The sequence below is a fragment of the Pan paniscus genome, chromosome 4 (genome assembly GCF_029289425.2).
Source record: "Pan paniscus chromosome 4, NHGRI_mPanPan1-v2.0_pri, whole genome shotgun sequence".
Classification (NCBI taxonomy): domain Eukaryota; kingdom Metazoa; phylum Chordata; class Mammalia; order Primates; family Hominidae; genus Pan; species Pan paniscus.
Genome location: NC_073253.2, coordinates 59,746,216 through 59,773,841, shown reverse-complemented (window position 1 = coordinate 59,773,841; position 27,626 = coordinate 59,746,216). Strand labels below are relative to the sequence as shown.

Genomic DNA, 27,626 nt, shown 5'->3' with positions numbered 1-27,626 from the left:
CGAACCACAGCTCTTAGACTCACCAGCCACATTTTTGTCTTGCCTTGGCCTTGAATTCCTCATGTGCAAAATGAGGACTAAATTAGCTCTTTGAGATGTCCTCTAAAATTAGGATTCCATTATTTATATTAAACAAGGAGAAGGAAATAAAAGTAACCACTGAGTCAATCATCAATGGCCTGTAGTATTTGGCTGAAGGCTTCACGGGTAAGTCTCCCCAGGCTCCATTCAAACAATTTGATGGCTGAAGCCTAAGTTACGCAGTCATTTTTTCCTGGCCTATCTAAGCTACATTAGTAAGACTGAAACCTCCCCTAAGATTTAACCCCACAAATTTTTAATAAATATATGACTTAGTAACTCTTTGGGGAAATAATTGTTTGCATAGCCTTTCAGTCTTTGTTTTGCAGTCCTTAAATCCAACAAAACCTGTGAGACAAAAAAGATGAATTTGAAGTTTTTCATGCACTGAAAGCATTCCTGGAATTGTAACAAAATTAGTTTTGGGAGGAAGGTTAGTCTATTTTTATTCATTGTGTGGAACACACAAGTATTTCACTTGGACCTACAGACTAAACCCTACTCCCCTTCCCTCAAGTCTGAGTGCACGCACACAGATACTTGTGTGCTTCTGAAATTCCTGGGTCACTCTAAGAATTGCTGAAGGGAAAGACATTCTACAGATCTGGTGGCTTTGACCTGCACCAAGGGCATGATTTATGCCACAGCAGTTTTGTGATGTTTGGACAACAGACTAACGAAATTCTTCTAACTATGATTTCAACATCATAAAAGGAAATTTAATGTACTGGCATTTATAAAACACAATCCTTTAAAAGATATCAAAATCTGACTTTCTAACTTGTTTCTCTTGTTGGCTTAACACATTTGAAGCTAATACTGAAGTTATTTAAATGTCTTCTTCAAATTTTCATGAACATTTTCAATCTTTTTCAAATATGGTATATATCCCTAGAAGATGTTTTCAACCTTTTTCAATTCAAAGTGTTCAGTTTTCTCTAGGTTATTCTCCATGTACCATCAATATATTCTCCTAAGCCTTTAGATTCCATTCCTCTGCTTCAAAAAAAAAGTGAACATTTATGTAATCTACAGTTTAACAACCCCTCTTATCAACAAATTCCTCATACATATACAGTAAAGGAATTCAGTCTGGATAGAGTCCACTTTTATTTCTAGACTAAGGTGCAAATTACTCAAATTTTCTCTCCTCACCAACAGGTCCTGCTCTCTGGAGGATTTCTTGGCTCTTTGAGTTTTGACAATTTAAGTATCTTTTAAAAATTATGTCAGAGGTGAAAAATTGCTGAAGTTAATAAACCAATAAAGTTTGAATTCTCTTTCTGAAGAAAAGGCAGACATTCTCGCCTTGCTGAAATTAAATGAACGCATCCTTCTCATATGTTTTCATTTTAAGAAACCAACTCTGAAGGTAGATTCTCCTTTCGAATGTTCAAAACTCTTCAATAAATATTTCATTTTTAATTGGCTTTATATTTTCAAGACATTATAGAGAAATAATTTAAAAGAATAAAGGTTTTACCCATAATTCAATCACATCAATAAAGTACACTGTTACTTTTACAGTTTTTCTCTAGTTTTTTTATTCAAATGCATAGTTTTCCATGGTTTAAATTCAAAAAATAAATGTAAATCTAATTTTTAATTTTTAAATAGAAGACTGTATATATTCTTCTAATCTATAATCATTTTGATCAAGTTACCATAATGTAATTAACAAACTCCCTTGTTGTATGGCATTTAAACTACCTTAAAGTTTTAGTTACAATACAAAATGTTGCAAGAAATTGCTTTATGCATATAGTTTCCCTTAAGTTACTTACTTAAAATAAATTGCCAGTGGCATAATTACTAGGTCTGTGAACATTTTCATAACTTTTGATTTATATGAACAACTGCTTTCTAAGAAAAATGCTTTCCAAAAAAAGGGATATCATAACAGTCATAATGTAAGAATCATAATGTCACCTGTAATACATGTGTATACCAATGCCACTACAATCCTACCAGCACTGACTCGTCTCATAAAGAAACAGATTTTGGTAAATTTAAGTATAAAACTAATGTTTACTTATTTATTCTCTAGTAAAGTTAAACTTCTGGTAAAGTTGAAACTTTTCCATTAATTTGTTTGCCATTTATTCTTTTTATGAATTATCTCTTTATAGACTTGGCACAGTTTATCTATTAGATTCTAGATGTTATTTGTAAGTGTGGTTGAATTCTCTAAGAGGGCCAGCCATATGCTTATCTGTAATATCTGATGCAAATATTTCCAACAGTATTTTTTTATATTTATCTTAATTTTATATTTCCAATGGTTTTAAATTTTTATATAGTTAAGTTCCTTGATCCTTCCCTTGTGAATGATTCACTGGAGGCCTAGTCCAGCTATTCTGCCATCTTCCACACTGAATGTCTACATACACATGTGGATTTCTGACTTCCTCAATTCTTTTCCAAGTTACGTTTATTACTATTGGAGTTTGCCGTTTATTTCAGTACCCTCCTTCCACCCCCTTTGTTCTTCTTTACTTACACACACACACACACACACACACACACACACACACACACACAGATACGCACCTGCTATGAACAACCAAAAGAATTCTGGACCTGGGCAGTAAGTTTGAAGATGTCAGCAATGCCTATCTCAAACTCCAGCACTGAACAGTTGTGGATCCCCGATAACTAAAGTCAGCCTGTGGGACCTCCTCTGCTGCCTATTCGCCAACCTTCTCTACCATCAGTAACTTGTTTCTACAACATCTTGCCCTCCTTTCACTATAACGAACACACAGGTCCAAACACCAAGCATCTACCCCTTTTCTCCTACATCATTACTTCCTGCCTCCCATGGCCAACTCAGCCTCACCTTTATCATTACAGAGCCTTCTCAGTGAATCATATCGAACCTCATCTTTGTTAAGAAGTCTTCTCCATGCTCCAGCATTTCCCTGCACATTTTTTCTTCCTCCATACACTAGCAAACAGAGCTTTTCCTTCTCTTATCAGCGCCTCTCAGCACAAACTTTGCTTCCTTCTACGCTTTTAGAACACTTCATCATAGCCACTTGTTAATAACATCCTACCTGAGTTATGACGTTTACTTATATATGGACCTCTGCATTCCCACCTACCAATTTTCAGGGAGTTTGTTCATCTATCTGAATGAACTCAATATTTGGCTAACAGTTGTCCACCACACCCTATCTGCTTCTATTCTTATGGGCAACATTCTTAAAACTAATAGCCAGAGCTATCCTCTAAGTTTCTGATAGTTTTTCAGATCTCTAAAACTATCAGCTCTAATTCATATCAACCATCTCCAGTTTATAGCAAAGAGTTGTCAATTCAATTAAGTTTTCTACTTTAACAATCATGCCATCAGCAAGTACGTTTTTATTTATTCTTTCACAAAATGAAAGCATTTTATTTATTTTTCTTGCCTGATTTACTGGCTAGAATCTCTACCACAATGTTGAATTGATGTGGTGAGAACAGACATCCATGTCTTATTCCTGATCTGATCAGGAAACAATTCAGTCTTTCTCCATTAACTCTGACAACAGCTGTAGGGTTTTCACAGACGCCCTTTAACAGTTGAGGTAATTCCTTTCTAGTCCTACTTTGTTAAGAGCTTTTGTCAAAAATTGATGCTGAGTTTTTTTTGTTTTTGTTTTTTGCATATCTTCACAGGATCATAGTTTCATCTTTTGGTTTATTGATATTGTGAACTAAACTGATTGATTTCTGAATGTGCAACCAACTGCATTCCTAGAATAAATGTCACATGGTCATGACATATTATCCTATTAAAATATTATTGTTTAATTTAATTTGGCATATTTTTGCTTATAATTTTTCTATCTGTGTCCATGAGGGCTATTGGTATGCAGTTTTTGTTTGTTTGTTTTTTTTTTGTAATGTCTCTGTGTGGTTTTGGTATCCGCTTCATGCTGGTCTTAGGAGTTGGGGTATTTTTCCCTCCTCTTCAATTTTCTGGAAGAGACTAAAGAATTGGCAGTATTTCTTCCTTAAAATGTTTGGTAGGATTCACTAGTGAAACCAACTAGATTTAAAAAAAGAAAGAAAAGGTATCAATTTCTTAAACAGATATAGGTCTATCCAGGTTTTCTATTTCTTCTTGAGTGAGATTTGATGGTTTGTCCTTCAAGGAAATTGTCCATTTTCTCTAAGTTGTCAGATTTACTGGCATAAGGTTGTTCATGATATTCCCTTATTAACCTCTTACTATTTATAGAATCTATATTGATGTCACCTTTCTTATTCCTGATATTGGTTATTTGTGTCTTTTTTATTTTTTCTGATCAGTTTGGCTAGAGTTTTATCAATTTTACTGACTTTCTCAAAGAACTAGCTTTTGGTTTTACTAATTTTCTCTATGGCTCTTCTATTTCATTGATTTCTACTTTGATCTTTATTTTCTTCTGCTTATTTGGGTTTAATCCATTTTTCTTCTAGTTCCCTAAGGTGGAAGCTGAGGTCATTGATTTGAGGCCCTTCTTTTCTGAATAGACATTTAGTGGTATAAACTTTTCTTAAAGTCCCGTTTTATAGGCACCACAAATTCTAATATGTTGCATTGTCATTCAGTGCAAAATCCTTTATAATTTCTCTTTCGCTACCTTCTTTGATTCGTGGGTCATTTAGAAGTAAGTGAGTTTCTAAATACTTGAGATTTTTTTTTTCTTCTTGTTATTGATTTTTAATGCAACTCTATCACGGTCTGAGAACATATTGGATATAACTTGAAGCCACTTAAACTTATTTAGATTTGCTTTCATAAACCAGGTTATGGCCTAATTTGGCAAATATTCTATGTGTACTTGAAAAGAATGTCTTCTGTTGTTGGGTGGAGTATTTTATAAAATGTTAATCAGGTCAAGTTAGCTGTTAGTGTTGTTGAAGTCGGCTACGTACTGGCTGATTTTCTTCCCACATGATCTATAAAGTATTGAGAGAAACTGAAGTCGCTGATTGTAATTGTGGGTTGTCCATTTCTTTTTGCAGTTCTGTCATTTTTTTGTTTCATATATTTTTAAGTTCTGTTAGGTACATAAATGTGTAGAATTATTACAGTCTCCTGAATAAATGATCCCTTCATCATTATGAACTTCTTTATCCCCAGCCTTATTCATTGCTCTGAAATCTACGTTGTCTAATATTAACATAGCTACCCCAACTTTCTTTTGACTAGTGTTAGCATGATGTATCTTTTTCCACCTTTTTATATTTAATCTATTTGTGTCTTTATACTTAAAGTTTGATTCTTAAAGTCAGTATTTGGTTGGGTCTTGGTTTTTAAAAAAATCTATTATATCAACCTCTGTCTCTTAATTAAGGAGTCTAGATCATTTATATTTAATATTATTATTGATGTTTAGGTTTGACTGTATCACCTTTCTACTTGTTTACTATTTGTTTCATCTATTCTTGTTCCCCTTTTCTTCTTTTTCTGCCTTCTTTTGGATTATTTTTGATAATTCTATTTTCATCTCATTTGTTGCTTTATTGGCTCTCATTCTTTGTTTTGCTATTTTAGTGGTTACTTTAGGGTTTATAGTAAATCTTTAATCAGTCTACCTTCAAGTGTTATTATACGACTTCACATATAGTACAAGAATCTTCCAATAGTGTACTTCCCTTTTTCCCCATGACCTTTATGCTATTGTTCTCAGGCATTTTACTTTTACATATGTGGTTAACCCCATAATATGTGGTTATTATTGTTGTTTAAAGACATACCTCTTAAAGATATTTAAATAATAAGAAGTAAATCTTATATAATTATCCACATAATTTGCATTTCTGGCAGTCTCCATTTTATATAGATCCAGATTTCCATCTGGTATCATTTTTTTTCTGACTCAAGGACTTCTTTTAACATTTCTTATAATGCTTATCTGCTAGCAATAAATTCCTTCAGATTTTGTATGTCTGAAAAAGTCTAGTCTTTATTTTTACTTTCTTTTTAAAAGAGACTTTTGCTGGATATTAGTTGACAGTTTTTTCCCTTTCAGATGCTGCTCCAATGTCGTCTTACTTGCATTTTTCCAGTGAAAAAATGTGATGCCATCCTTATTTTTATTCTTACTCATGTAACATCTTTTATCTGCTTTTAAGGTATTTCCTTTGTACTACTTTGTTCTCAAGAGAAAAAAAAAACCAAAAGGATGTGTGTTTATATGTATATTTATATGTATGTATAGTTGCATGTATAGATATAAATATATATCTTTGTTTATATATATATATAAATAGAGACAGAGAAATACTTTAAGAAATTGGCTCACACAATTACAGTTGCTATAAACCCAAAATCTACAGTTTGGGCTGGCAGGCTGGAGACCCAGGAAAGAATCAATATGCAGTTCAAGTCCAAAGGCCATTTACTGAAGAATTCCCTCTTGTTCCAGGGAGGCAAGTCTTTTATTCTATTCAGGCCTTCAACTGGCTGGATGAGGCCAAACCATATTATGGAGGACAATCTGTCAAAATCCGCAGATTTAAGTATTAAGTTCATCCCAAACTACCCTTATAGAAATATCCAGACTAATGTCTGACTACATATTTGGGCACTGGGACCCAGCCAGTTACACACAAAATTAAACATCATATTCTTTATCACCGATTTTGAACAACTTTATTATGATGTGCCTTGGTATAGTTATATTCACGTTTCTTTCTCTCTCTCTCTTTTTTTCCCCCCACAAGAGATGGGGTCTCTCTCTCTGTCACCCAGGTTGGAGTAAAGCAGTGTGATCACAGCTCATTGCAGCCTCAAACTCCTGGGATCAAGCAATCCTCCTACTTCTGCCTCACAAGTAGCTGGGTCTACAGGCAAGCACCAACACATGCAGCTAATTTATTTATTTATTTATTTGTAGAGATGGGGGTCTTACTATGTTGCCCAAGCTGGTGTCAAATTCCTGGCCTCAAGTGATCCTTCCACCTCAGCTTCTCAAACTATTGGGATTACAAGTGTGAGCCACTGTGCCCAGCCTTGCTCATGTTCCTTTTGTTTGGGGTTCAGTGAGCTTCTTGGATCTGTAGGTGTAGAGTTTTCTTCATGTTTGACAATGTTTCAGCCATTATTTCTTCAAATATTTTTCTGTCCCTTTCCACTCACCTTCATGGACTCAAATTACCCTAGCTTAGGTTTAAAGTTGTCCCATAGCTCACTGGATGCTTTTTGCATTTTTTTCTCTCTCAGATTGTCTCTATGAACAGATACAATACAGTGATAATAACAGTTTTAATGTCCTCCTTTGCCACTTCTAATATTTACATCAGTTCTGGGTCAGTTCCAATTCGATGATTATTCTCATTATGAATAATGATTTCTGGCCTCTTCCCATCCCTGATAATCTTTGACTGACTGTCAGACATTGTGAATTTTACCTTGTTGAGTGATGAATATTTTTTCTTTAAATCCTATACAGCTTTGTGCTGAGATGCATTAACATTACCAGACAACCATCTGAGGTTTTGGGACTTGCTAATATTATCTGTCATGTGAGTCCGGAGTGGTACTCCACTTACGGCTGAACTTGCCAAGTACTCTACCCAGTTCCTTGTCAGTTATAAGTTTTTCAGTCCATCTGGTGATTGCAGGCATAGTTTTCAACCCTGTATGAACACCAACCACTGTTCCCTCTAGTCCTTTAAGATGGTTCTTGCCCTGGCCTTGGGAAGTTTCCTCACATGCATGCATTGAATATTTTGCTGGATACTCAAGGGAGACTCTGAAAATCTTTAGTGTTCTCTCTCTGTACAACTCTTTTCTCTGGTACTCTATTCTATGAACATTAGCCATCTTGGTCTCCCCTTGCTCTCAGCTTCATCTCCTCAATGCAGGGAGTTCACTGAGCTCCACCTCAGCTCCCTCTGGAACTGTGCCACAGCCTGGAAACTCTCAAGGCATTAAGCTGGGACAATCACAGAGCATCTCATTTGTTTCTCATTTCTCAGGGATAACTGCGTTTCCTGGCTTGAAAATTGTTGCTTTGTATATTTCATGAGCTGGTTGCTGTTGTTCTTCTTCTTCTTTTAGATGGGAGAGTAAACTAGTTCCAGTTATTCCATCTTACCAGAACAAGAAGTCCTCACTCATCCTTGTGCTCACTGCCCTCTCTTGAGCATATTCAGTCTTGCCTTTTCCCCTGATGACCACCCTAAACCTCTGACTACTAGCATGCTCATGAGACCTTTTCTTATAGAAACAAATTCTCTTAGCACTATTTTCTCTGTTTCTGTCCACCTTCTTGAAAGAACTGTCTATATTCCAAAGAGTTAAGGAGTGAAAACTATGGTCTACCCCTCAATTCCTTTGCTTGCTCTTCATCCCCTCAATTCTCAGGTTGGTTTCCACCTCAATACTCTATTGAAACTGTTTCTACCATTAGTTATTAATTACCACATTGTCACCACATCCAATGGCCTTTCTCAGACTTTAGACTTATGTTTACCTTATTTGACTGGTTCTTTTGATTTCTTGCCCATATTTGACTTAAAGGATATTATATAGAACTGTCTGACCTGTATTCCTTATCAAAAGCAGATGCTGTAATGTAAGCTCCAAAGAGCAGGGTTGTTTGTATATTTTGTTAACTGATATATCCTCAGTCCTTAAATCAGTGGCAGTCACATAACAGACATTCAATGAATGTGGAATGAATTAACAAAATATAATTGGTGCTTAGCACCTTTCTTCCCGCTTTCTACCCATTACCCCTGGACAATCTCATCCAAATCTATGACTGAGTTGTCTCTCAAATCTCTCTCTCTATCTCCAAAATCTCTCTAGTCTGCTTGGCTTTTAGCATTTGGATCATTGTTGGATGTCTTGTCAAACCTCAAAATCAGCATGCCCCAAACTAAACTCATTATTTTTATCTTAAAACTCTCTGTCACATTCTCCCTGCTTTTTTTTTTTAACAATTCACCAAAACATAAAGCTATAAACTTGACTCATATTTGATTGTTTTATCTTCCTTTCCTCTTGAATGCCCAGCATAACTGTCACTTTTACAGTAGCAGTAACATCCCCACAAGTATTGTCCCTGCTGGATCACCTCTACATCTAACAGGTCTCCCCCAACAGCTTCTCTAGTCTCTAGCCTTAGAGCCCAACATCCCCTAAATCTCTGCATGCTGTGCCTTAACCCAGTAAGACCACTAATCTTTCTCTGAATATACCTATGCTTTCTATCCCTAACTCTCCTCACCCCATTCCTCTCTGCTTAGATCTTACCCATCATATGAGACCCTACTCAAATGTAACCTTAACTATGAGCTTTCTTTGACCCTCCAGATTAGAAATGATCACTCTCCTCTTTTAACTTTCATATTTACACCATTAATATAACACATATCACATTCTGTCTTAGCACAGAGCCTGGAGTATATTAAATAAGCAATATATGTGAACTGTTTTTATCAATACACAACTTATCTTCCTAACCTGGGTGTAAACTTCTTGATGGCAGCCTCCTCAAAAGAGGCCTCCAAAAAGACATTATGCCAGGTTCAGAACAATGACAACTCAAAGAAGCTTGATATCCAAAAAATTAGCCAACCTAACAACCAATTCATCAGAAAATAGACTAGCGCACAATTCTGGTAAAACGTATTATTAAAAAATTTCATAAAAACAAATACAAAACATAACTTACAAGTAAGAAAATTATACACAGATAATCTTTTACACTATAATTCAAAACTGCTCCTCTAGCAATAGTGCTAGAAGATAACTCTGATAAGTGAAGAAAAGCATACTTTGTGTTAGTCTTACACATATTTTAGAAGCTATTTTGATTGAAAAGACTTAAGCTAATAAAGTTTATATAACTTCATTGCACATTACTCAAAAGATATTCACAGTTTTATAAACAACCAATAAAGTACCTACTTCCACCAGAAATCCTAAACCTTGGATACCACTAAACTTCACTTGAACACCTGAACTGGCATCCTATCTCTAGCTATGTAACAATAGCCATGTCACCATACCTTTGATCTTCAGGTAATTTAGAAACAGAATATGGAAAAAGATTCCTACCTGTCATATAAGGGCTGTTATAAGGCTAACAGAAGACTATATAGATTCAATTTACTTTCATTTGCTTATTAACAGACATCTGTATCCATGCCTAAACCTTGTGACAGACTCTGGGTATACAATACCACATACGATGCTCTAGCTGCCCTTAAGAGATTCTAACCCAAGATGGGGAGATGGGCACATACACAAAGCAGTGCTACAGGCACTAACTGGGAGAAATACGGACAACGCCCAGTGGGGAGAGGAGGGAGTACTCAGTTCTGTCCAAGGAGAAAAGAAGGTAGTCAGAAACAGCTTCCTGCAAAGAGGCTACACATGAGCTCTGCTAATCTTCTCTGGGGTCTCTACTCATTACAATCCCCTTATCCTTTCCCTCATCCTAAAATCAAGCAATGTCTCTAACCCTTTAACAGCTCCACAGTTTCTTATCTCAATTCTAAAATCTGAAAAGCTCTCAAAACCTGCACTTTTTTAAAACTTACTTGCCGGCAAAAGCTGACCTGAACTGAAGTAAGGTTCTTGATCAACAATATCCTTTCTACTTTTTGTAGGAAATCCTAGTTAATAATTCCATCATCCAACCATCACCTAAGCCAGGAATTGAGACAGCCATGGCTTTCTCACTCTCACCCTCCAAACCCAACTACACTAGGCTTTGTCAATTCTAGCTCTCAAATATGTATCCTACCTATTCCTTCCTCTTCTTCCCCCTGTAACTGCCTCAGCCAAGGCCTTCATCATCTCAGTTGCACCATCACAGTAATCTTCTGCCTCCGCCTCCAACTGTGCTACTCACAATTTAGCCTCCACATCATGGCCAGCTTGATTCTTCTCAAATGGACATCTGATCATGTAGTTTCCTTGCTTAAAATACTCTGATGTCTCTGCACTATCTACACGAAAAGCCCAAACTCCTGAGCACAGTATGAAAGGTCTGCTAAGATTCAGCCACCACTGAATACAATTCATCTCCTGGCACTCTATTAAACATACACTGCAGCCACACACAAATGCAGTTTCTAGGAGTTGCCAATCTGTTTGACACTCTTTACCTTCACACTGCCCCTCTGCTCCTAAGTCCTCTTTCTTTTCCACCCCTCACCTTGTTTCCTGTACCAGACCTACTTATCAACCTCAAATCTAATGTAGCAAACCACATCATGCATCCTTCCCTTCCCCAGGTCCAGGCAACACTGTCATGCCCCTTCCTTCCACGCCCCATCTATTTCTGGATATGAACTTAATGTTTATGCAGCCAGTATACTGAGACTCCTGGAATGCTGAAATCATCGCTTATCTCATGTCTAACACTGGAACTAGCACATAGTAGGTGCTCAAAATAAGCTGGCTGATGAACAATCTTTTCAGCTTTCCAGAAAACATCTCACCCTTCTCCTTCCTTCTCAGCTCTCTCTGCACAGCAGCTCTTTTCTCTATCTCTTACAGCTGTTCTTCCATTATTTCCTCTAACTTATACTCTTCTTTCCTTCTTCATTGTCAGAAGAGAAAGAGGGCACATTTGGGAAGTGAAGAAAAACCCTAGCCAGGATTTCTCACTAATAACTTGACACTGAAAACATTTTGGGCCTGATAACTCTTTGCTGCGGGGGCTGCCCTGTACATTGAAGGATGTTTAGTAGCACCACTGGCCTCTATCCACCAGAAGCCAGTAATACCCCTCCCCACAAATGTCTCCAAAATGTCCCACTCAGAGGCATAATCTCCCCTGATTGAGAACCACTGCCCTAGACTGACTTTGCTTGGCTCCATCAGGAAGCAACAGGGGAAGGCTGATGCATGATCTCTTGCACTGACTTTGCTCCGGGTGAAAAATGACAAGGAAAGAAGATTCAGACTACATCAGTTTACTATTCAGGGAGTGTGTGGCCAAGAAGCATAGGCTGGAGTGACACTTCAAGGAAGGAAAGTACTCTATGGGCCCAAGATGAATCCATTTTGTCATATATCAGAGTTCCAGATTTCAGGATTCATTTGTATTAATATTTTCCCAAGCTTCATTTATTCAATGCCACTGAAATGACCTGCTAGAGGGATACAGGATACAGCAATTTAATGCTATTAAATTCATTTCAAATCTTTTTTGAAAAAGAGATAGTGTTTAAAATTAAAATAAACTGATTAAAGCATTAAACTATAAGTAGAAGGGAGGGGATAAATTGCACAGGAAACTAGGACATCTTGGGATGAGAAAGAAGAAGGGACAGAACCCCAGCACAGTACCCACCTGTGGTCGACACGACGTTATCGGGGCTTTCACTGCAGAGTTTGGACAACAGACTGGTTTTGCCAGAGCCTGTGAGGCCTATGCAAACCAGGTCATATTCTGGTCGTGCAGGTGGTGGTCCCTTGCAGCAAAGTGCTCTAAAACACTGCCAAAAGAAGGGGAAAAAAATGTTCCTTTAAATGACAGTATGGAAATAAACCATAGTCACATTTAAAATGACTGAGTAAGTATTAAGAAGTAATTGAATAAAGTATTACCTATAAGGAAGAAAACGGTAACTGTAGAACAGTGAAACCTGGAGACACCACTCTAGCCAAGTGATCAAAGTTAACATTCTTAGTTATGAAATGTTTTTCTACTTCATGGCTCCCTTCCTGCTATGGCAGGTGCACTGCAAAAAGCATGACATCATCCCACAGCTTTCCTGTCAAAACCACACAATCTGAATCTAAGCATGAGGAAACCAGATAAAGCCAATCTAAGGAGTATTCCATAAGGCAACTGGCCTGTTCTCCTCCAAAATATCAATGTCTTAAAAGTCAAAGAAAGACTGAGGAACTGTTCCATGTTAAAGAAGACTAAAAAGACATAATAATAAAATGCAATATATCTTGGACTGGATCCTAGATCAAGAGGGGAAAAAAAAAGCCATAAATGACATTATTGAGACAATAAGTGAACACTGAATATAGACTGCATATTAGATAAGAGTACTGTATAAGGTTAAATTTCCTGAATTTAATCAATGTACTGTGGTTATGTAAGAAAAATCATTGTTCTGAGAAAATATTCTAATTATTTATAATACCTCTAAGTATTTAGAGGTGAAGGGTCTTGATGTCCACAATTAACTGGCTCAGAAAAATCTAAATCTCCAGCTCCATCTTTATCTGGTGAGGAGAGTGATAAAGCCAACATGGCAAAATGTTAATGACTAGTGACGCTGAGTAAAGAGAATAGAGGAAAACTCCTTGTTCTGGTCTTACCACTGATATTATTTCAAAATACAAAGATTTTTAAAATCATTAAATAGAGTCTCTATACATACCACTGCCTTTCTGGCCTTTGCTAAATTCTGTTTCAGGTCAATCAACCAGGGTACTATGAACTGTAATATAGTTTGTGCACTGCACAAACCTGTTTGCTCTGCAAGAGTTAAAGACAAGGGGATCTGGGCCAGGCACAGTGGCTCAGGCCTGTAATCCCAGCACTTTGGGACCAGTCTGGCCAATGTGGTGAAACCCAGTCTGTACTAAAAATACAAAAAGAAATTAGCCAGGCATGGTGGCAGGCACCTGTAATTCCAGCTACTCAGGGGACTGAGGCAGGAGAATCACTTGAATCTGGGTGGCAGAGGTTGCAGTGAGCCAAGGTCACACTATTGCACTCCAGCCTGGGCAAAAAGAGCGAGACTCCATCTCAGAAAAAAAGAAAGAAAGAAAGAAAGAAAAACAAGAGGATTTGGGAGACAGGGTATCATTTGTGCAGCTTTTGATCTTTCTACTTATCCCATATCCATAGGGGCCAACTATGTGCCAGCTTATAGAGCCTGAAACATTTAGACCCTGAATGATTCATGAGAGAAAGAGGGAAAGGGGGAGACAGGGAGGAAAGAAGGCAGATCCACTCACTTTTGGGTCATCTGGAGATTACGAGAGAAGAGACCTATAAAAAAGCCTGTGTTGATTCATCTCACTCAGATAAAATCCAAGTACTAATTGGCTGTCATACTCTCGTAAATCAAACTTGATTATTTCTCTCCCTCATTTCTCACATCTAATCAACAAATCTAGTTCATATGACCTCTGAAGTAGCTCTAGGATCTGTCCACTTCTGTCCAGCCCAGGCCATCATCACCTGAACAACATCAATATCCTCCCACTAGTTCCAGTATATTTGCTCTTGTGCCCCCTATTCTCCACATTGCAGTGACTGGATTGCTTATAAAGAGAAAATCTGACCATACGTGCTTAAGCCACCCCAGTGATTTTGCCCAGCTCTCGAGCCCAAACCCTTACCATGGTCTACCCCACACTCCATGATCTGCTCCAGCCAAGCTCACCAGCCTCATTGCCCTCACTCCCCTACATCCTCCAGCCATGCCCTCTCTTACCTCAACTGAGGCATCTAATATGCTGTTCCTTCTTCCCCCATTTCTGGACTTAGCCAACACCTCATCATTTTTAGGTCTCAACTTAATCATCCCATCCTCAGGGCAGTCTGCTCCAATCCTAAGATTGTGTTAGCAATTCACGTCCAGCTCTACTGGGCTTTTATAAATTCATTACACAGACAATTGCAGTTTCTTATTCATCACCAGCCTGTGAGAACCATGTCTGTCCCCCTTCATCTCAGTACCCCCAGTGTCTAGCAGAGAACATGGCATAGAATCTACCCTCAGCAGATAATTGTTGAATGAAGAATGAACGACACTTAAATTTTACCTAAGCAAAGAAAAAAGAAAACATAGAGACTAACAGGATGCTTGATCTATGTTCTCTGGGCCCTCCACGCTTCAAGAAAATACTGTCAAAATAAGAAACCGTTGACTTTTTCACTTCGCTTCAATGCCATTAGTTAGCCTAGTCCCCAAAAGAGTGGTTTTGGTGTACAGGATCAACTTTCTTGGTAAATTAGAGCTTCTTTTTGTCCTAAATTCACTTTTCCTCCGTTCTCAAGAGGTTCTGCCTGCTTCTGGTAAACAATTCTATGACCCATATTCTTCATGGGTTTATTCATGCTAATTGTATTTCCTCTCAGTCTTTTCAAGCCTGAGGAGTCCTACTTATTTCAGTCTGTCTTCATCCTATGAGATGTTCTTCTCTGACCTTCCTTTAGTTCCAGCACACCCTCTCCCACAAGATTAATGACCATAACTACTAACAGCATTCTAAACGCCAACACATCACTTCGTGGATTCATATGAAGGCTGGCTGATACTGTCTGACTTTAACAAGCTTTTTTATAAAGTCTGTCTCCCAGACTCAGAATGAGAGTTTTTCTCAGAGATAGGTTTATTTGTGTATGTATCTGTTCCCTCAAAGATGGCCATGGCTAGCAGCTGTTCAGACTTAGAAGTGGTCTTCCACATTCAATTAGGACAGACAACAAAACTAGTCACACAGTTTCTTTTACTGGGCTGCTTTGGTCTTGTTTGGGGTTCAAGGAGGAGAGATCCCATTCCTGCCCTAGAGGCCTTCATTCTCACTCAGCTCCTTGCCAGAATTCCTCTGGACTATCTCCTGGAGGAGGGCTGGCCTGACTACCCTGGCCCAAACTATCATAAACCTTAAATATCAAATGAAACTGTATGTGAATGATTGCTAGAGCATCCTGTTTAAATTATTCATGTCGTTATCACTCACATTTTTGCCAAACACTCCAGAATTTCATCTTCATGTTCTTTTTAAAATCCAGAGTATAAAAACTTTGTAGCCAACTCCATTAATATCTATTTTACCTGTTTATTCTAGGTCACCTAAGCCACTTCTGACATAAAAGATGATTTTGCAATGATAGCAGTGATATCCTACTCCACTGTCTTTTCTCTTCTTTCTTTTTTTTTTTTTTTTTTTTCAGACAGAGTTTCACTCTTGTTGTCCGGGCTGGAGTGCAATGGCACAATCTCGGCTCACAGCAACCTCCACCTCCCGGGTTCAACTCGGCTTCCTGAGTAGCTGGGATTACAGGTATGCGCCACCACACCCGGCTAATTTTTGTATTTTTAGTAGAGACGGGGTTTCACCATGTTGGCCAGGCTGGTCTTGAACTCTCGACTTCAGGTGATCCACCCACCTCAGCCTCCCAAAGTGCTGGGATTACAGGTGTGAGCCACCATGCCCAGCCTTCTCTTCTCTTTCTTTTTCTCTCTTTTTTTTTTTTAAGACAGTCTGTCTCTGTCACTCAGGCTGGAGTGCAGTGGTGCAATCTCCACTCACTGCAACCTCCAAATCCCAGGCTCAAGCAATCCTCCCACCTCAGCCTCCCGAGTAGCTGGGATTACAAGTGTGCACCACCACACCCAGCTAATTTTTGTATCTTTGTAGAGATGGGGTTTCACCATGTTGCTCAGGCTGGTCTCCATCTCCTGAGCTCAGGTGATCCACCCACCCCGGCTGCCCAAAGTGCTGAGATTACACGCGTGAGCCACTGAGCCTGGTCTCTCTTCCCTTTTTATATTCTCACCAGTGATATCATCTCCAGTCCCATGGTTTCAATCATATAACCGAATGTCATAAGGACATCCAACATGACATCTCCCACTCCGTCTCCCCAAGCTCTTTCTCAAAGTCCAGGCTCTATAGTTCCAGCTGTTCTATAAGAACCCAAACCAAAACTGAATAAAACAAAAGCCTCCCCACAAAACCACAGGCTGTGGAAATAAGGTTCTTTGGAACTTAATGGCTAGATTGATAGTTATTACAAGGCAAAATCTTTGACATAAATCACAGACTCTTAGAAATCAACATGTATTTGAAATGACTGAATAAATCATCCTATGGGTAACAGGAATAGTGTCAGATTTTGAGTCAACAAGATAAAACTTTCAACAGTATGCTACTTCCAATGGAGGAGGAATGGTCATGTTTTCTGAGTCAGTTCCTAAAAACTGTAAAGAGTTTTCATTTGTTTTTTGTTTTAAAACTTAATGAAGCTTTGGATCCTATAGTCAATTTACTTAAAATTACTCATTTTGGCCTCTAGACTATACTGTACCAAAGTTCATTGTGTGTGTCTCCTACAGCAGCTCTTGCATTGTTAAGAGTAAGCCCCTTTCACTGTTGTACAATGCGAAACACAATGCTGTCGGCAGTCCTGACAGCAAGCGGCAAACTCAGGCCTCATTCCCAGGCCAGACACTAAGGCATTGTGTAACTCTGTTCAAGCCTCATAAACCTATCCATGCTTCAGTTTCCCCATGATTAACCAGTAACGTTTTAACACTCTCTGCCGCTTCCTTTCTTCAGGAGGATGTTATGAGGCCTGGGTGCAATACATCATGCTACTAAGAAAGGCGCCATACAGGTAAATAACTGCTCATTGTGATTTTCATTTTTCCAAGGTATCTTAAGTGACAGTTAGCTTCCTTAGACAAGGGCCTGGCCACCCAATATACAGCCCAGACTGTAGTACTTCCAGCAGCCCCCAGCAGCCTCCACATGCTCCATTCTATCCCAGTTCAGCCCAAGACACTAAACACACACAACCTGTCCCCACTCCCCTGGTAGCAGCAAATAGAGAACAGAGCCAGTCTGAATATAAGTATACCCTCTTGGGGGGCCAACGAAGGTCATGGTCTCCATTGCCTAGACTGCTTCAGCTCACAGGCCTTTTCACACGGGACCAGTTATGACTTGGTCTTTTTTAAAAGAACCCAGTGTATCTACTATATTATGTCAGGACACAGGATGTTTCCCCATTCTGTGTACCCACAAACTTCTAGTGCTATATTTGAGGAAATGGTGTGCCTAGGTCTTGAGAGAGGGCAAAGACCAGAAATCACCAGTAATAACTGACTATATCGTAGACTTTGGACAAATCATATAATCTTATAATCAACAGCTGAAATAATGGATTAGCTTAAAAGCAGAAGCAAACCCCTTAGAAATATGTGCTTAAAAAGGAAGGTGACTACAAATATTGGAAAGAAAAGAAAGCAAAAGATAAAATTACTAGAGTAAAATAAGGACTTGCATTTCAGTCTGATGACCTAGCACCAAGGCAGCAAGATTATCTTAAAATGTTCCCATTTCTCTTTGGAACAGAAATAAGGTATTTATTTCCCCAACAGTGCCAGACATTTGGTAGGTCTAGCAGAGCACTGTACACAATCAGTACTTGATGAATAACCCCTCATGTCAACATTGCAAAGCACTAATCAAGCATTTAATTGTACATTTCATTTTCCTCTATATTTCTACCTTAATGACTCCGGCCACCCTCCAAATCACCACTATTCCTTCATATGGTCTGAGCACTTAACGTTTCTATGCCACCCTGTTCCTGTGCACACAGAATAAAAGTTCCTCCCCACTTTCCTACTTGGCAAACTCCTGCTCAAAGTTCTGTTTAAAGGGCACCTCCTCTGAGAAGTGTTCAATTCCCTCAGAGAGAAATAATCCTTTCTTCCACTTCTTGGTCCTGTACAGACTAGCACTACAGTTAATACTATGACACATGTATTCTTTTCTAAGATTCACTGGCTGATAGAAACATGCACACAGACACAAAGACATATCCATTCTTGGTCCTATTATAGGTTCAAAAAGCTTAATCTTACAGCTACCAAGGGGTGGCCAGGCACCAAAACAGAGCAGCAAAGTTGTCCTACAAGTATGTGTTACTAGACGAGAATCTAGCTCAAAATCCTCCCACTTTGGCACTGGCCCCTGCATTGCCAGTATTTCCTACCATCCTGTTTCGCTAAATTCCCAGCCCTTTGGGACATGGCATTTGTTTCAATTGATGCTCTGTTTTTCATCATGAATACATGATTTTATTCTGAGCATGATTTCAATTTGATTGAAGCTCTGTATAGTTGCTGGAAACTTTTCTTCAGTCGGCTTTGGGACTTCCCCACAGCCAGACTACCCAAGCCCCACACTGTTTCCTTCTCATTTCAATACTGGTCTCGCCAGACAGAAACACAAGGTCTCCTATGACAGCTCACCAGGTCTTTTTCTATGTGGCCCAAGGGTGAGGCCAAGGACCACACTCGATAAATACTTTTTAGATTAACGAAACATCCATGAGTTGGTACCTAAAGGGAAGAGAAAAGTCACCCATAACTTTAAGTGGATATATTTCTTACGTAGTTGGCTTCCAAACCAAAAAGAGGCAGCTATTCATTCTGACCCTTCTCCAACTCTCATAATGAAGACAAAAAGAAGCTTCTAAAAAGAAGTCAATTTCTAGAAGTGTTTTCTAACACCAAGCGTTGCTCAATGAGTAAAACATTAAGAAGTGCTTAAATATGTAAAATGACTTGATTTAGAACAAAATATTTTCCAGGTCTGTAACAGTCAGTTATGGCTCTGTCTTTTGAAAATGTAAACCCAGTACAAAATACAACACATTACAAAATGTGTTACGGGATTTGTCAGAGCTGCTTGAGCTCTGTAGGAGACATTGGGAGGGGCGGGTGTCCTAATAAATTAAAAATAAAACTGTATTGAACACCAGATATAAGTGACTTATGGGTATTAATTCATCTATTCCCTAGAAAAGTACCATATGATTTCAATTTAAAGAGGAGGAAACTGAGGCTCAAAGAAGTTAAGTAACTTGCCTATGTGGAACAGGATTCAAACCCTGGCAGTCTGGCTCCTGAGCTGTTTTCCAAACTCCTGCAATGATAAGCCTCTAATTTCTGAGGGCGTGTCATGCAAAGGAAACTTTAGATCCACTCTGTGTTGATAGAGGGCAACAAAGAGATAAGAAAATGTACCCGAGAGCTATTAAGTGGCAGAGCTGGGGTTCGAGCCAGGGTTATTCCACTCCAGAGCCCTAGTTCATGCCCTCAAGTCAGGGATCAGAGCATCAGAAGTGGGGTGTTCTGTTCCTTTGAGGAGGTGAAAGAGTGCTTTAAGTAAGTTTGCCTTTGTAACTGAAGAGAAAAACACCAGGCGAAGGAAGGCGAAGATACAAGTCTTTGTATTGCTTCTTTACTTGTACCAGCAGGTTTATGGCCAAAGTATCTCTCATTCCAGGCAAAAGGGACCTGCAGCTCTCTTGGAGTTAGAGAAGTTGGGTGAGAAATAGCATCCTTAAGATTCTTGCCCTGCTGAATTAGAGAGCAGGGGAGGAGGAGGAGAGGAGATTGACTGGGATGGAAGAAAAGGGGATACCAAAGTGCTGCTGGCTTCTCTCTTTCACACTGTTTGCTTCTTTCATTTAACCCTTTTTTGTCCTCTGGAAAGGATAAAACTTATGTATTAAGAGAAGCCAGCCAGGTGCAGTGACTCACACCCGTAATCCCTGCACTTTGGGAGGCCGAGGTAGGGGGATCATTTGAGGTCAGGAGTTCGAGACCAGCCTGGCCAACGTGGTGAGACCCCGTCTCTACTAAAAATACAAAAATTAGCCAGGTGTGGTGGTGTGTGCCCGTAGTCCCAGCTACTCAGGAGGCCGAGGCAGGAGAATCGCTTAAACCTGGGGGACTGAGGTTGCAGTGAGCTGAGATCGCGCCACTGCTCTCCAGCCTGGGCGACACAGCAAGACTGTCTCGAGAAAAAAAAAAAAAGAGAAGCCCATGTGAGCTGCAGAGATTTCCAACCCTAAGCACAGCAGTAAGGAAAAAAATCTCTTTTGAAACAGCCTCAAATTATATGTATATATAAATTATACCTTAAAATATATGTGTATGTAAATTATATCTCAATAAAGTAAAATAAATAAGCAAATACTAAATAAAATATGTTGGAGGAGAGTATAGGAGTAAATATATGAATAAACTGGGTTGTGCAGAAAGGCATGTGAAGGAGAAGGTCTATAATGAGCATGCGATCTCTTAGCTAATCCTATCTTTCTAGTTGTAAGAAGAGAAACAAAAATCAAATATGCTTCAATGTCTTAGGGTGACTAGTGGTTCTTGCAAACAAGTTCAAAATGGCATCTATAGCAAGAAAAATAACAAACAGGGCAAAGGAGTGCTGTGAAGAGGCCCCTGGCTGCCAGACACAGCCCAGCTGAAGACTTCTCCACGTTCCAAGAGCAACCTATGTTGCTGTCATCCTTTAAGACCCTAGTGGGAAAAAAACAACAAATTGTTTTTATAGAAGGTGGGTCAAACCTTTCAGCCATGTGGGCTGCTGGGAGCACACAGATGAAGGCTTTGGACTGGAATTGTCCCAGGGCTGAGGCTTCTGGCCAATACATCACACTGCCTCAGGACACTAAGTCTGTCTTTGCCTTACCCTTTGTATTTCTCAATCCACATTCCTTTTTGGGGTGAAATACTCCATTATTTCTGCTTTGTTCTGGGCTGTCTCCTGTCTCTGTCCCTATTAACTCGTGGCAACAAAAGAAACAAACAGAAGCAGGGGATTTCATGCTTAGCAGCTATAGACATTGGCCTCACGGCTTTGCAGAGGGGCAGACATCTGAGACTTTGAATGGAAGAGAGTGCTGCTGCGCTGAACCAGACCCGGGGCCCACGTGGCTCCCAGTCTGCATCAGTCATCCCCGATCAGTGGCTTTCAAGAGTCTCGGTATGTGGAATTCAAGATGAACCAAAAGTGAGATTTTAAAAGTTAGGGCATGTAACTGATGATTAGATTTAAAGAAATGAATTCAAGATTCTCATATAATTCCCAGCTATGCATAATTTCACATCTTCTCACATTGGAAATAGATCAGAGGAATAGGATTTTTTTCTTTTACTAGGAAAGAAAACTAAGTAAAAAAATAAATGTTTCTTTTAAAAAAATCTAATTCTTACATTGTAATGGCTTGAAGGGAAAAAATCAATTTTTATAAAAACAGAATTATGCAATAAAACCAGCAATAAAATACCCAGGCATAAATGTCTGTAACGAGACCTAACCTTTATATGCTATATTCATAAACATCTCCAAATCAGGGCCTCATCTAGGTCAGTTTCAGACCATGTACTATTTTTTTCCTAAAGAGCAAAGTAATACAAAGGAAAGTGAATGAGAAACTAATGCATTTTACAGCAAATCTCTTTTTTTGGTGATTACCTGAACAGAACATTTCTAAACAGGAAGTAGGCCATAAAAATACACAAATACTTTTAACATTCCTTACCAAGGGCATTTTCTATATTTTATAGACTTAAGAAGGGTCAGGACATGAAAACATTTAAAAGGAGCTAGGTGGTCGGGCACAGTCGCTCATGCTGGTAATCCCAGCACTTTGGGAGGTCAACGGAGGAGGATCACTTGAGGCCAGGAGTTTGAAACCATCCTGATGAACATAGCGAGACCCCATCTCTTCAAAAGAAAAATTTAAAAATTAGCCAGGTGTGATGGTGTGCGCCTGTAGTCCCAGGTCCTGGGGAGGGTGAGGCAGGAGGATTGCTTGAGCCCAGGAGTTCAAGGCTGCAGTGAGCTATGACTGTGCCACTGCACTCCAGCCTAGGCAACAGTAACACTGTCTTTAAAAAAAAAAAAAAAAAAAAGAGAGAGAGAGACTAGGTTCCACAAGTAGACCTTCAAATGGATTTAAATATCACCACAAAAATCCCTAGGAGGAAAGATCTCAATAAAGTAGATTCTTTCCGTTCACTGTGCTTTTGGAACTGAAGCTAGAAAGGCTTATAACCAAAAAAAAAAAAAAAAAAAAAGGAAAACAAACCAAAATTGTTTTTCTTGTAGTCCCTAAAAGTGGAAATCCTATTCTATTCTTCACTTAACAATCTTTTAGGCTCCATAAAGATGGAGCTCAGTCCCATATATTCTACTAGTCACCAATTCCTATGAATCTGTCCAACTTTGCCTCTACTATTTCCCTGTTCCTCCTGGATCCCAGTGCCTTTCTTTGTTCAGGACATCACCACAGTCCTTTGGATAACCACACTATCTCTTCTCCTAACTGGTGTCATTAGTTCAGGTCTTATCCTACTCCAATTCAGTCTCCAGAATACCATGTTTTTCCCATGATTTAAAATCTTTCTATAGCTACCCACAGCTGTCAGGATAAAGTACAGACTCCTTATCTGGGCAGACAAGGAGCTTTATGATCTGACCTTTGCCTTCATTTCTGGCATCCAATAGTTGTTACGGGGACCACAGGAAATAACGTCTATAACAGCTAAAACATGGTTTGACACACAAAACTTAATTGCTAATAATATTAATTATTATTTTTCCCACCAAATACATGGCCCTCAAGGCAATCCTATGCACCTCCATGCAGTTTCTGATCCATTCTCTTTCCGGCTCCATGTCAGTAAAGGGGCTGACCCTCTGCCTACACATCCTTCCTCACTATTTTCCTCTGGCTGGCTCTTAGTTACCCTTCAAAATTCAGCTCAATGATCATTTCTTTCAAGACAACTTCTGTGACCCTCACACTGATTTAGATGACCTTCTCCAAACTCCCTGAGTATCTTTTCTATTTCACTGTCATAACACTCATCATTCTGTCAAGTACAGTTGATTTGCCATCCATCTTCCCCCACTGGACTTAGAGCACTTGAATGCAGGCACTACTTTTAATTCAACTTTGGAACATGAGTGTCTGACCAAGCCACATGGCCAGATGTGCTCCCCAGTGATGTGCGTGGCTATGATTAAAAGCATGGTTAGACAAGCCTGAAATCAAACCCTATGGCAATCAGGACAAGTTACTTCACTGACAGCTAATCTAGAAAATAGGGATCATCTCACAGGATTGCTGGGAGTAGCAAATAAGGTACTATATACAAAATGCTCAGCACAGTACTCAATAATCAATAGGTGTTATTATCATCATGAGTGCTAATATTAGATTTTTCAGTTACAATAGTGTTTTCCCAAAGAAAACTTATTTTTATGATCACACATCAGGATTCTTCTCATAGTAGATAATTAAAGATAATTCAGGGTTTAGGCTTATTTTAACACCAATTTGGTCAAAGATCTGATATGATATGCCAAATCCCAATGGTGGCTAATGACATAGAGGCAGTCCATTTGGTTTGCAATAATAACAACAATTAAAAGGTCGTAGTATGACATATAGTGGGACAATCGTTGGATTATTTTCTTCCCCTAAAAGTGAAGAAAACCCCTAAAAACACACTTTCAAGAATTACTGGTCTATTCTAACAGTTAAACGACTCTTTTTGAATATAAATTTCTATGTAGACCTAGACAAAAGCATAACAGAGCAGAAGTGTCCGTAATCCCTGTACATCCTCAAATCACACTGCTTTAACTGCTGACAAAGACAAATGTTTACTATGGTCTAGCGCGGAGAAGCCAATACGGTGAGCAAAATGCTATCTCGCCTCACACATCAACACACGTGCCAGACAGATTCTGACTGCAAAGTCTGTTATTGGTGATGAGAGAGGCAGAGAGGGCACAGCTGGATATTTCAGATCCACAGCTGAGCTGGCAGCAGTGGGAGTTCAAGCCATCTTCTCACTTTAAAAGCTGGAATGAATCTGTGAGAGTTATTTAAAGGTGTGCTTTATTAAAGAGGCACTTTCTGACTACTGTCAAACTTCACCAGCAAAAGCTGAACACACAGATAAAGGCAGATCTATGTGGGGTCACCTATCAGATGTCAGCTGATCTCTTTCAGCACCCACAAATCACTTATTGAAAATTAAATACCAAAAAAAAGTTTTCCTTCAAGATTAAATGTAGCATGTGGACTTAATTTATATTACTAATCCTTTTAGTATTTGCTTCATATTATTCCCTGAAATTAATACAGGCACAAATGCCTTAAATTATGTTTCTTGAATTTATAGCCCAAATTACATAGATTATACAAGTACCATATACAGATTCATGAAGATATTAGAGAGGCTCCATGGGCCTTATACATTTAACTAGAGCTTTACTAGAATAAAGTCTCAGTAGCATCGACTTTTTTTTTTTTTTTTGGTCAAACAAAGCACTCACTCTATCAAAGGAGTTCTTAAACTACCAGGAAAATAAGATACTTGAACATCCCAAGTGTTTCTTAAAAAGGGATGTCCTCATTTTCCTTTTGTACAAAACAGGGTTCAGATTGCAAATAACAGAAAAGCAATTCATTGGAAGGATACTGATAATTCACAGAATTGATGAGAAGGCTAAAGAACAGCAAGAACTAAGGCAGCCCAAGGTAACACTATTATAAGTTTAGTAGTTGCCACTTATGCTAACTGCTTGCCACCCTGCACCAAACTCCACTGCAGCCACGAGAATGACATCAGAAGGCTCCAACCCCAGGCATTGTGCCACTGAGCTGGAGAATCTAACCAGCCAAACCTTGCTGGGTCTCATGCTGGGGCCCTGGCTACCAGGTTGTTGAGGAAAAAATTGCTGCCCCCTACCATCAGCAATGGAAGGAGGGAACCCTGACTCCAAGTTCTTGTGGGATTTTCTCCTAAGCAGGGCAGCCAAAACCAGTATCAACTATACATTTGGTCCACTGGCCCAACAGACAGCAGAACTTATCTAGTACTACAATTGAAGGACATAAAACAGAACATATTTATTCATCTTCCAATTCCACAGACTGATTCTGACTGAATGTGCCAGAGTCTTGGGAATGGCTAAGAGTCGGTCTGAACCAAGGCAGGGGACAGGATGAGGGCTGGTAGAAAACCTGGAGTGAATTTTCCTGAGCAAACATGTTTTGCCCTGTTAGTGTCCCACTTGTTATTTAATACTCAGCTCTCCTATTCTACACGTATTCCCTTCTCCCTTTCTATTTTCCTACTGATACATTATTACATGTAAGAAGATGAGGCTGGCTGTGAATGTAGAGGAAGCAAATGCCTGGCAGTTCTTATGTTCATACTTGCATATTTTTGCTTTCCTTTCACCTTCAATGTCTTATGGGGAGAAAATGGGACAGGACACACTTGAAGCCATGTGTAGCACCTAGCTTTTGTTAAACACAAAAACTCCATGGGACAGTCTGGGCTATTGTTTGTCACTAGCAGTGTAGATAGACAGAAACTCCTTAAGGATGTGTGACTAGCCATTCTTTTCTTTCTTTCTTTTTTATATAAAAACATTCTGGTTTTTGACATGTTCGTCTAAGTAAGGTACAATCCTTCAAGTCTCCCTTTTCCAATTTGCATATCACACCATAATTGTGAAGCAACTGTTACAACAAGAATAAAAAAAAACTACTCATCTGGAACATGCAACAAAAAATGGAGCAATCATATTTATGGTTAGCAATAAATAAATAAAGGTCCTTGGCTAACAAACTCAGCTTTCCCAAAAGGAAAAAAACCTGAAGCCTCACAGTAAACTATCATGTTAAGAAAAAGCAGTGGGGGAATGGGAGTGGGAGGGAAAGGATTAGGTAAAGGCATGTATTTTATAGAAAAGGACATTAGGCCTCATTTGCTTGGTGAATCTGTGGAAATAATTTATGATATTCTATACAAGGAATTATGACTCCATCCTGAACAGACTGCTTATCTCCCCATGGCTCTTCACAAGCAAGAAAGGGCATGCTCATGACTCTTTGACTTTAGTGTTAACATTGATTTTATAATTACAATAATATTGGATACCAAGGTCCTCAAGGGAATTAGACATGGACAAATTAGAGACAGTATTTGCCAGAGATAAAATATTCATCACCAACAGAGTATATAAAATGTGTCTGAGAGGATCAGGGCTCACTTGGGACCCACACAAGAGGAATAAGACATCACCAGAAAAATGCAAGAATTCTCTGATATGTAAAAATCTGAAACAAAGAATGTCAGTCTTAACAAATTCTGCACATATTAAAGTAAGACCTCATTGTCACATAATCTGGGGGCATTCCAGTAGGGCAGAGAATAAAAAATTGACCTGAAATTTTCTTAGAGGGCTTCCAAAGCAAATACATAACAAGGCCCACAGCTCTCTTTTTAATCCTATTAATTTTAAATTTCCTACAAATCACAAACTTCTCTTTGCCTAAGGTTTACGTCTCAAGCTAACCATTTTTTTTGTGCAATCTTTAGGGTTTTCTACATACAGGTTCATGTCACTGGCAAAGTCAACGTGCAAAAATCAGTTGCATGTCTGTACACTAATAATTAACAACCTGAAAAGGAAATTATGAAAATAATTCCATTTATAATAGCATGTAAAAGAATAAGACACTTAAGAACTAACTTAACCAAGGAGGTGAAAAGCTTGTACAATAAAAGCCACAAAACATTGCTGAAAGAAATTAAAGAAGATACAAATAAATGGAAACACATCCCATGTTCATGGACAAAAGACAATAATGTTAATCTGTCAGCACTACCCAAATGGATTCAATGCAATCCTATCAAAATCTAAATAATTTTTTTATGGAAATAAAAAAGCCCATCCTAAAATTCATATAGAATCACAAATGACAAAACAATCTTGAAAACAAAGAACAAAGCTGGAGCTCCAGACTTACACATACAGATTTCAAAACAAACGTCCGGTAATCAAAAGAGCATGTTATTAGCATAAACACAGACATATAGACCAATGAAATAGAATAGAGATCCCCAAAATAAACCTTTGCATATATGGTCAAATGATTTTGGGCAAGGGTGAAAAGATCATTCAGTGGGAAAGAACAGTCTTTTCAACAGAT

General features: G+C 38.7%; 1 protein-coding gene across 2 annotated transcripts in view; it reads right to left on the bottom strand.

Annotated features, from left to right (window-relative positions):
* ARL15 (ADP ribosylation factor like GTPase 15) overlaps positions 1-27,626 on the bottom strand; it is a 431,830-nt gene that overhangs the window by 283,211 nt on the left and 120,993 nt on the right. For both annotated transcript variants that reach the window (XM_014344906.4, XM_034960100.3), the window contains one exon: positions 12,378-12,522. In XM_014344906.4, coding sequence (XP_014200392.1) covers positions 12,378-12,522 — 145 coding nt within the window. The remainder of the gene's footprint in view (positions 1-12,377; positions 12,523-27,626) is intronic.